At 42.0% G+C, this 10763-nt stretch overlaps 1 protein-coding gene and 1 long non-coding RNA gene across 3 annotated transcripts; one reads left to right on the top strand and one right to left on the bottom strand.

Annotated features, from left to right (window-relative positions):
- Window positions 1-237: 237 nt before the first annotated feature.
- LOC109641617 (vasopressin V2 receptor-like) lies at window positions 238-9888 on the bottom strand. Of its 2 annotated transcripts, XM_069527408.1 has the most exons (7): window positions 9749-9888; window positions 7331-7605; window positions 7007-7252; window positions 4186-4332; window positions 1568-1814; window positions 1210-1413; window positions 238-500 (listed from the first exon to the last, which is right to left on the bottom strand). In XM_069527408.1, the coding sequence occupies exons 2-7, from the start codon at window positions 7598-7600 to the stop codon at window positions 325-327; spliced, it is 1290 nt and encodes a 429-aa protein (XP_069383509.1). In that variant the 5' UTR covers window positions 7601-7605; window positions 9749-9888; the 3' UTR covers window positions 238-324. The 2 variants fall into 2 exon arrangements, with proteins under 2 accessions (XP_069383509.1, XP_069383508.1); XM_069527407.1 differs by having other exon boundaries at window positions 7007-7605.
- LOC138410600 (uncharacterized) lies at window positions 349-1496 on the top strand. Its single transcript, XR_011243303.1, has 3 exons — window positions 349-487; window positions 830-932; window positions 1200-1496. It is a non-coding gene; the product is annotated as an uncharacterized lncRNA (long non-coding RNA).
- Window positions 9889-10763: the final 875 nt, after the last annotated feature.

The following is a 10763-nucleotide window of genomic DNA, read 5'->3' as shown; positions in this document are numbered from 1 at the left end:
TAAGCTTACTGTCAGAGCCATAGCTTCTTTTCTCTCCATCATATAACATTCTCACATAACTAATGTTTTTTGTATTCACGAATAGAGAGATGTGATCTTGTGTCAAGAAACCAGGTACAGTAGGTTATTTCCCAAAATGTCCAATTTTACCCTTAATTACAACTGACAATGCTAAATGTTCGAGTTGTTGTGTTGTACAGTGAATGCTACACACTCTGTTGTGTATGTATGACATGCTTTTATGTGTGTGTGTGTGTGTGTGTGTGTGTGTGTGTGTGTGTGTGTGTGTGTGTGTGTGTGTGTGTGTGTGTGTGTGTGTGTGACTCAGTAGTTGGAGTTGTGCGTGGTGGTGGAGTCATTGGCTAAAGAGCCTCGACGCTGAGTGCGACAAAACAGCAGCCGGACCTCCAGAGACACACTGCTGGAGAACGCAGAGTAGATCCATGGGTTTGTGCACGAGTTGAGACTAGCCAACAACATGAGCAAGGTGAACACTGCACCTGTACAGACACACACACACATGCACACACATACACACGCACAAGGCCGCTTGTAAATGACAAGTACAATTAAAGGAAGCATCATTAAACATGTAAAAAACGAATTAATAAAAATATAAGGGAAATGTGTGCATGTGTTTATTTATATATAAACATAAACAGTTAGCTTCTCTGCATTGGCTTCCTGTAAAATCCAGAATATCAAGTTCCTGCTCCTCACATTTAAAATCATTAACAATCAAACCCTTCATATGTCAAAGAGCTCATAACACCATATTATCCAAAAAGATCACTTCACTACCAAAATACAGGTTCTCCTGTGGTTCTAGAGTCAGTAAGAAGAGAACAGGAGGTAGAACCTCCAGCTACCAGGCTCCTCTCCTGTGGAACCAGCTCCCACTCTGGGTTCTAGAGTCTCTACATCCATCCAAGGTGAAACCTAAAACTTTCTTCTTTGATAATGCCTATAGTTCTGGATCAGACAAGTCCTGAACCATCCTTTAGATTTATATATATATGTGTGTGTGTGTGTGTGTGTGTGTGTATATTTGTATAGCACTTTTCAATACAAGTTCAATTCAATTAAATTGTACTTGTATAGCACCAACAATTCTACATGTAATAGTATTATTAATGAGCAGCAATTCATATTATAATGCATATGGTAATAATAATAATAACAATTGTTCCAAAGTGAAGGTGCCCTCACCGTTCTGAGGGGGGTCAGGGTCCCAGGCGGCCCACAGCTGCACACTGAAGAACGGGGCCCAGCACAGCGAGTAGACGATGACGATGACCAGTGTCATCCTCACCGTCTTCGACATGGCCGCTGACACTTCTCCACCTCGACATGTGGGGGCTTTTGGCAGGGAGCAGACAGCAAAGGGCGCTACCGGTTCAGGCTGCAGCTCAGCTGACACACAAACAGATGTTATAAATGAATTCATAATTTAAAATAATTGATACATTATTAATTAAAAGGTTCATATCAAAACATTTTCATAGCAAAACACATTTTTTGCTGTTGACTGTTCTAAACAGAACACAAACTGCAGTACTGCTCGTACCAGGATGTCGAGCTGTGTGATCGTCACTGTTTGAGTTGATGCTGTTGGATCTGAGCGGACCCAGGGGCAGGTGCTGATTTGCGGATCTGAGCTTAGAGTTATTGTTGTACATGGGTGGAGAAACATACAGCGAGAGACTGGACGCCCTGTTACTGCCCCCCCCTCTGGATGGAGGGTGCAAGGCGGGCGACATGCGGCGCTCTGACTTCAGGTACAGATTGTTGTGGATCTCTTTGAAGATTCGCACCTGAGGGGAAATAATCATCAAACTTTATTTGTATCGCACCTTTTTCAAACAAATCTAATCCAATTCAAATTGCTTCACATGTGACTGACAAAACATAGGATGTTTTAAAAATGAAATTAAAACAAGTTGAAAACATGTTAGTTGGGGAAGTTTTGGCAGAAAACATGGTCTGATTAGAAGAGATTGCATTCATCCCACTTTGGATGGAGTTGCTCTCATATCTACAAATATGACAAAGTTTATAAGACAAGAGTTATATGTATAATAATTATAAGCCCAGAGTTGCTGGGCTTTGGTCACCCCCAATACCCTATCAAAGGGTTAGGGTTATCACCTAAATTAAGTAAATCAAATATAAACAGGAGAGGAGTAATACAGACAAAAAAAATCAATACAAGTACCAATTCAGAACCAAAAAATAAAAGCATAAAATGTGGTTTATTTAAAAAATGGTCACTCTATCCCAAATCTCTTCTCATCTACTGAATGTGATTACTGACCATCGGTTTGATTTACTGTGTCTCACTGAAACCTGGCTGCAAAAAGATGAATATGTGGGTTTAAATAAAGCAATCCCCCCAACTATATTAATAAACTCACAGAGTTCTACAAGCTTCTGTACCTGGACCCATACTTTTCACTTGGTATATGCTTCCTTTATTAGAGAGAGGAGAGAGAGACCTTGAAAACTTGAGCATCAGGTATCAGCTCTGACTAGTTCTAATGGAAACAATAACAGTGTAAGGAACTTATTGATTATGAATGATAGCAGAAACAATTCATATAATTATTAATTACTAGTATTGTTAATACTAATATTAGTAATAATAGTTGTTCTGCAGCAGTTCTGGAGTCAGAGTTATCTGCAATGAGAGAAAAAGAGAGAGAGAGAGAGAGGGACTATGGGAGAAAAAAAGACACATAGTTATTGACATGTATTAAAATAAATAAATGAATTTGGGGGGGCAGAGAGACAGAGAGAAGGGGAGAAGTGCTCAGTGCATGATGGGAGTTCTCCCAGCAGTCCAGACCTATAGCAGCATAACTAAGGGATGGTTCAGGAGAAACTCAAACTTACCCTCTTAAAGACATTAAGACCTGGACGACCCAGGGCTTGTAATTGGCCCTAGACCTCAGAGAAACATTGTCTGACCAGTTAAATGGTGTTAGCTTGGCCCCCAGCTCTACTGGGAGCAGATACTGCTGCTGGGTTCATGCTCTTCTACTGTCCATCTCTCCCGGTGTAACATCTCCTGGTGTCTCCTGGTTGAAAGTCTCCTAGTGTCTCCTCCAGGCTCTTCAGAATGTGGTGGAGACACAAACCTTCTTATGACCACACATGTGTCCTCCTGGAGGAGCTGGACTACCTATGCAACCTGATGGTGCTACAGGTAGCGCCTCGTGCTACTAGTAGGGACGAGGACATGAGCAGAAGACAAAACTAGAATCAGTCTGGAAGGATCAGGAGAGAGCAGCTGTCTGTGGACACCACATTAAAAACATTCCCTGTTTGGTGACTTGGTCGCTTGTTATACCGTGATCATTGGGTTTTTGAGTAGTGCGGTTAGTTCTGAATCAGGTGAGCACATTCCTCTGTCTCTCTAACCCCAATTTATTTTACTACATGTCACTTACTTTGGGTTTTATCCCTCCCATAGTCTCTCTTTTGTTCACTTCTCTTTGTCTTTCTCTCTCTCTCTTCTCTTCCCTCTTTTCCATTTCCTCTGCTCACCAACCGGGTTAGGGTTTGGTTCTTTCTTCCAGTTAATGAGGAGTTTTTTCTCTCACAGAAGTCAGAGCTGCTCATTGTGAGAACTGTATAGTGCCTTGAAATAATGTATATTAAGATTTGATGATATACAAATAAAATGGAATTGAATTGGATGAATAGACTAATAAATACCAAACAATCAATGAGAGAAAGAATGAAAGTTAAGAATAAAATGTTTGTATAATAAATACTAAAACTTTGGTAAAACTAAATATGATAAGATAAATAACAATGAAAGAAAATTAATGTAAAATGTGAAACGATACAAACTATGTAAGAGCCTGGTTTAATAAGTGATTTTAAAATGCATATTTAAAAACATTAAAATGTTCAGCTCATGTCATCGACTATTTGTCCCTTGTTCTGTGTTGGAGCTGAAATGAGAGTTACAATCTAACCTACTCCTTACAAAAACCTGCATTAGAGACAAATTACCTCACTTTAATGGAAACATGACAAATGATAAAATGCTGTTCTTGTTACATATTGAAATAAGAGACCTCCAGTGATGGTGTGGTAAAATAAAATCTATCAACAGTTTTCAGAAATACGATTTTGTGTTGGAAGTAAACTGTATTGTCTGGTCGGGATCTTTTCTACCTGACAGACAGTAATGATGAGCACGGGGAGGATGAAGACGGCGAGCGTCATCCAGGTCACGTACGCTTTCAGGCCCCATGACTCATCAAAGTTACCCCAACACTCATACACCCCTGGAGCCACTTCTGAACGGGAGAAGATGAAAACCTGGGGACAAGAAGATGTGTGAGAGTGTGTGTTAGTTTGCCTCTTTTAAAACAAGGATAGAAGTTTACATATTGAATATAAGCTTCTTGTCAAAGGACACAAAATAATTTATTATCTGTTTGTTCATTTTTTGTTTGTTTGATTGTTGTATATTTGTGTCACCTGGACCATAACAATCATCATGTGACATCATGACACATTTGCATAATACAAACCCACCAGCCTGTGTAGCACATCCCTTAACAAAGGTTAAGCAAGATCAGAGACCGACATTTCTTTAAGTTTAACTGTATGGAGTATGTCTGAATAGTTATTGCACATGTGGAGTTATTGTATGTATTACATCACGCTTCATTTACCTGACGCTTTTATCCAAAGCAACTTTCAATAAGTGCATCTACCATGAGGGAACAAACCCAGAACAAGAATCAAGTAAGTACATTAGTTTAAAAAAAGCCAAACTAAAAAGTGCTACAATATAAGTGCAACTAAACTAAACTAACTGTTTGTTTGTTCTTTTAACCGAAGTGTAGTCTGAAGACATGTGTCTTTAGTCTGTGGTGGAAGATGTGTAGACTTTCTGTCCTGATGTCAATGTGGAGCTCATTCCACCATTTAGGAGCCAGAACAGCAAACAGTCGTGATTTAGTTGAGTGGTAAGCTTGCAGTGAGGAAGCAGCTGACTGGCAGATGCAGATGCAGAGCGGATAGGATGGGCTGGGGTGTAAGGTTTGACCATGTCCTGGATGTAGACTGGACCAGATCTTTTCACAGCACAGTACGCAGAGAGAGAGTTGGTGTACAGAGAGAAGAGGAGATGACCCAAGACAGAACCTTGAGGGACCCCAGTAGTGAGAGGACAATATTCTGACACAGATCTCTCCAAGTTACCCCGTAAGTGCGGCCACTGAGGTAGGATGAGAGCAGGGAGAGAGCAGAGCCTGAGACACCTAGATCCTGAAGAGATGAAATAAGGATCTGGTGGTTCACTGTGTCAAATGCTGCAGAAAGGTCTAGAAGGATGAGGACATCGGAGAGAGAGGTTGCTCTTGCAGAAGTTGCTCAGGGACAGTGAGGAGGGCAGTTTCAGTTGAGTGGCCTGCCTTGAAGCCAGACTGAAGTTCACATTTCCAAATAAAGTACAAACAGGCAGGAAAAAGATGTGCAGACGGTTGTAGTTATGAGTTGACTACAAGTTTAGGAACCTGATGGTCTGATGGTGGTGCAGCCCAGCTCCTGAACCTTCTGCCAGATGGAAACAGAGTGAACAGTCTGCTTGCTGGATGGACGTGCTCCCTGATGATGTTGTGGTCCTTCTACAGACACTGCTGGTGGTAAATGTCCTGGATGGCTGGGAGACTGTTTCTAACTATGTGTTGTGCCACCTCTACAATTCTCTGCAGTGATTCGCGGCTGTGAGCAGAACAGTTTCCCTACCAGACTGGTATGCAGCCCGTCAGCAAGCTCTCGATGGTTGACCGGTAGAAGTTTGTGAGGATCCTCTGTCTCCTAAGAAAAAAGTGCAGCGGACGAGCTTTCTCTGTTTGAAGTGTCCAGGAGAGATCCTCAGTGAAGGAACCTGAAGCTGCTGACCCTCTCAATCTCAGCATGGCCGATGTGGATGGGGGGGGGGTGTCCACCTTCCTGCTGTATTCTGTAATCCACAATCATCGCCTTCGTTTTGCTGACATTGAGAGAGGTTGTTTGCCTTGCACCAGCTCATCAGTGACGTCATCTCCTCTCTGTAGGCCATCTCATGGTTGTTTGTGATAAGGCCCAGGATGGTCGTGTCATCTGTGAAATTAATTACTTAAGAGTTGGAGCTGTGCTTGGCTGTGCAGTTGTGGGTGAACACGGAATACAGGAGGGAGCTGAGCACACAGCCCTGAGATGGGCATGTGTTGAGGATCAGCTGAGAGGAGATGTGACTGCCAATTCTCACCACCTGGGGCCTGCCTGTCAGAAGGTTGAAAATGTTGGTCGACACCACTGCCAGTTGATCAGCGCACACCTTGAGCGCACAGCCTGGGATGCCATCTGGCCCGGAGACTTTTGGTGGTTGACCGTCTTACATCGGCAGCTTCGAGGGTCAATTTGGCAGCCTCCCCATCCACACATGGGCGTGTGGCAGGCACTTTGTTGTTCACTGAACTATGTCCCTGGTCCTCCCTCTGTAGTCTGTGATGCAGCCTAATCCAGAACACATGACCCTGGGGTCAGAGCTGCGGTAGTTGGACTCCAGTCTGACTCCAATCTTCCACTGGCCCAGGGTTTCTGGTTGGGGAAGGTGCGGATGGTAGTTTTTGAAACAACATCCTCGATGCACCTTCTAAAGTGACCCATGACAGATATTGCTGATATTTCTCAGTTGTCTGAAAACAGTCCTGCAGAGTCTCATCAGCCTTTTTGTTCCGTATGTTGATGACCCTGGAAAATTCTCAACCTAAATGTCTCCATTAAAACCTCTTCCTGCTCCTTTGACGGTTTAAGTAAAAAGCTTGAAACTACATAATGTCATTTGTCAGAGAAATTATTTAATGTATTTTTTAAATATCAAGGATCTTCTGGTATTTTATAAACCCTACTCAGTTCTTCACTTATACATTCATCAAACCATTAGAACCTTCATATATTTATCAAACCTGTATCATCCAGCCTGCCTGTGTCATCCTACCTGTGGCAGGCTGAGCAGCAGCGACAGCCCCCAGGCCAGCAGTATGAAGGTATTCCAGCGTTGGGTAGCGCCACTGCGGTGTGCCTGCAGGGGGCAGCAAATGGCGTAGTGGCGGTCCATTGTCATGGCAACTATCATGTAGGAGGAGGCGAACATCCCAAGGACCTGCAGGTACTTCACCAGGCGACACAGAAAGTCGGGGCCAGGAAAGCGGCCATTGGCATCCCAGACCAACTGAGGCAACACCTCCGGGGGGGAGAAAGATGGGTGACATGTGGAGAAGGGTGCATCCAGTGTGTGTGTGTGTGAGAGTGTGTGTGTTACCTGGAACAGTGCCACCACTAGGTCAGACAGACAGAGGTTGAGCATGCACTGGTGCAGCGGGTTATGGTGTTGTTGCTTCCGTAGCAACACGACCAGCACCAGCCCGTTGCTGAGCAACGCCATCACCAAGATGGCTGCTAGAACCACCACCTCTGCTTTGGCCAGCAAGGCATCCCGCTCCCACGCTGTGACATTAGCGCCCGGAGAGGCCACAGAAACCACTGACCAGTCGATGGACGGGTATGGGTCTGTTACCATAGAGACTGACATAGTGGCTAGGAGAGGAAAATAAAGTAACAAAATAAATCTAACCCAACATTGTTGTATTCAGGTAGAATTTAAAGATGCATATTACATTTATCAGATGATACTTTGCGGATTAATATGAAATGAATTAGGATAATCTGAAGTATGAAGTACAAAGTACCATACAATTTAGATATTTAAGTACAGTGCAAGTACCTCAGTACTTAGTTACTTTGTCTGCCTAGTTAGCGATTGCCAATTAAAAACTCCCATGTTTTTCCCTTGGTTCTCAGCATTATGACCAACAGTGGTCACAGGATGTTCAGTCACATGATGTCAGTGATTATGAAACATGATATGGTCCAATAGTTTGTGGACAATAAACCTTTACAGGCCTCAAAGTATCACATGGAAGTATGGAACAGTACGGCTGCATGCTAGTAGTAAGAAGTGGTACCGGAGCACCTGTATGTAAACACACTCAGCTGAAGTTAATAGGTGTGAATGTGTAGGTCAAACCTCCAACTAGCACATTAATTGTGAAACAATGAGACATGAACCATGTTTACAGTTGTTGATGCACTTTTACAGTTCAACACACACAGAAACAAACAATCACAGAGGCATGCAGAGAGGGCCCCTTGTTAAATGAGAAACAATTTCCCATGATCGACGTCACACACTAACTAGAAGACAGAATCACACAAAGAATCTACTGTACTTTTTACAAAACTGAAAGAAGAGAGGGACAAGTTTCATACTAGGAAGTAACTGGTATCTTTAATCAGGTACAGTTTTGAGGTACTTGTACTTTACTTGAATATTTCCATTTTTGATGGAATCTTTTAAGTTGTTAATTTTTTATTCATATTATTTTATTGACACTTAAAACATTATATGTTGGATTAAAACATTTTTTGAAGATGAGAAACGTATTACTTAAACTTCTCATTGTCCATACAGTTTTAAAATCTAGAATTAATATAAATAATAGAAACAATATAGATTAATATAGAATCAATATAAATTAATATAGAATCAATATAAATTAATATAGAATCAATATAAATTATAAAATCAATATTAATAAATAGAGAGTTCATATAAAGAAATCTAGAATCAATATAAACAATATAATCAATATAAATACAATCTATATATTAATTTTCAAAATATAGAATCATTATAAATAAAGTTCCTGAGTCAACTCAAAAAATTTGATCATTCTTTTCTTGATCATCGTTCAAGAAACTGAGAAACAAACTGTTGTAACTTTTACAGATGAATTCTCTCTCTGTGGTGGGGATCCGTCCTGAGGTCGACTAAACGACAGAGGTCACACTAACCTCTAAGGCCCCGGCTGGAGCAGCGAGTGACAATGAAGCTGCTCAAAGCTGCTTCAGTCGGTCAGTCACTTCTTAGTCAAGTTTGAAGGCATCTCTCAGCAAAAGGCCGTTCCAAACACTGACTAAACTTCTTAAATGTTTCCTCAGAATATACGTGTTCATGGAGCAGAGGGACGTACTGATCTTTCAGCTCATCTTAGCTTCAGACTCAATGATTTCATATTGTAGTTTGTCAGAAACATCAGCTGGTTCCACATTAAACAGATTAACAAATGTGTCCAGTTTCTTTAGTTCGCTCTCCATGTCCTGAAACTTCTCATCCAAAGCACCTGTGAACATTCAGCAGCACTCAGCTCGTATATGCATATAGTTCAGAATTTTACTAAGACTGGAGTTTCCAGCTCTGCAGCAGCAACAAGATTCCGTCACAAATTCTTCTGAATGAAGTTTAGCTTCATCGCTGAATCACATTGTCTCAAACAGAAAGATGTCGTATTGCATCCAAACTCCACCCAAGAGTGTAAGTGTTCAGGATTTTGTGGCATAACGTGAATATCGTTCTCAACCAAACTCAGCAGGCTGTCATAGAGCAAGTGTCCACTCTGAGAGATGTGTTACTCAACCATCCAAGATTTTTTTTGTGGAGGGAAGTTTACAGCTCGTAGGCCGGAGGTTTTCCACCCCCACAAACACCCATCTGAACCTGTCCAACCTCATTACAAGTGACAGCAAGTTCCTGATTAAAAATTTCGGTTTCACTACAAAACAGTCGAGAATGTCAAGAGCAAAAGCACAAACAATGATCGTTGGCTCACTCATCGCTCACCTCGTCCTCGTCCTCAGCGTCCTGTGAAGCATCTGTAGGAGCCACGACAACCTGATCTGCGGTTGCACACACTGGCTGCATCCATGCTGTGAGTGTGTGTTCCTCTTGCTTATTGCTCTGTGGGTGACCTCTGCCAACTTTCTCTGCTGACTCCTGTCTCCCCATCTCCTCCCTTCAACCACTCTCCCTCCTCCTGAATACATTCCTCCCTCTTCTTGCCTCAAAAATGAACAGGGGCAGAAAAAGAAAGTGGGAGAACTGAAGTGGAAAGTGGGTGTGTTGATGTCCTGCTGTGTCACTGAATTATGTCTGATTGATAAGACATTCACCATGTTACTGTTGGTTCCACTTTGATCCAGATTCAGAGCAAAAAGTGCACATTTAAAGATCAAACACACATTAAAGTGAACATTGATTCTGCATCAGCAGGTGATGAAGAGATGCAATGCAAAGTTTTGGGACAGAAATGAGAAAAGAAGAATATCTTTCTCTGCAGCTTCTTTCCTTCTCACCCCTCCTCCCTGTTTTTCTTCACCCCCCTCCATCCTTCTCTCCGTCTCTTGCATTCCAGCTCTCTTTCTCTCCTCCTTTCTTTCTCTCTGACAGGGGACTGTTTGCTTCCCCTCTGTTGCTCCTTCATTTGGAGGAGCCTCTAATTATCGAGGGGCCCACTGAGTGACCTTCAAACATGTACACAGAAACATGAACACACTCACACACGAGGCCGGTCATCGCGAGCCACTTCTTTTCTTTATGTGACACTAAAGCCGATTGTTTGCATCTGTGAAGCAGTTTGAGTGAACATCAATAGATTCAGTGGAAATCCAAGCATAGAAGTAAAAACACTATCATGAAAAAATAATAAATAATTTTCAGCAAATTACATGAAAACAAGGCCAGAAAACGTGGTCGCCCAGCACTCTATGACACTTTTACTTCATTCATTCCTGATGGAGAAATAAAAGTCATGCATGTGTAAATTTATTGAAAAACTATAATCATTGTCCTGTGGTTG

This window comes from Paralichthys olivaceus, chromosome 6, assembly GCF_024713975.1.
Source record: "Paralichthys olivaceus isolate ysfri-2021 chromosome 6, ASM2471397v2, whole genome shotgun sequence".
Classification (NCBI taxonomy): domain Eukaryota; kingdom Metazoa; phylum Chordata; class Actinopteri; order Pleuronectiformes; family Paralichthyidae; genus Paralichthys; species Paralichthys olivaceus.
Note: the sequence above shows the minus strand (reverse complement) of the source record. Positions and strands in the feature narration are given on the sequence as shown.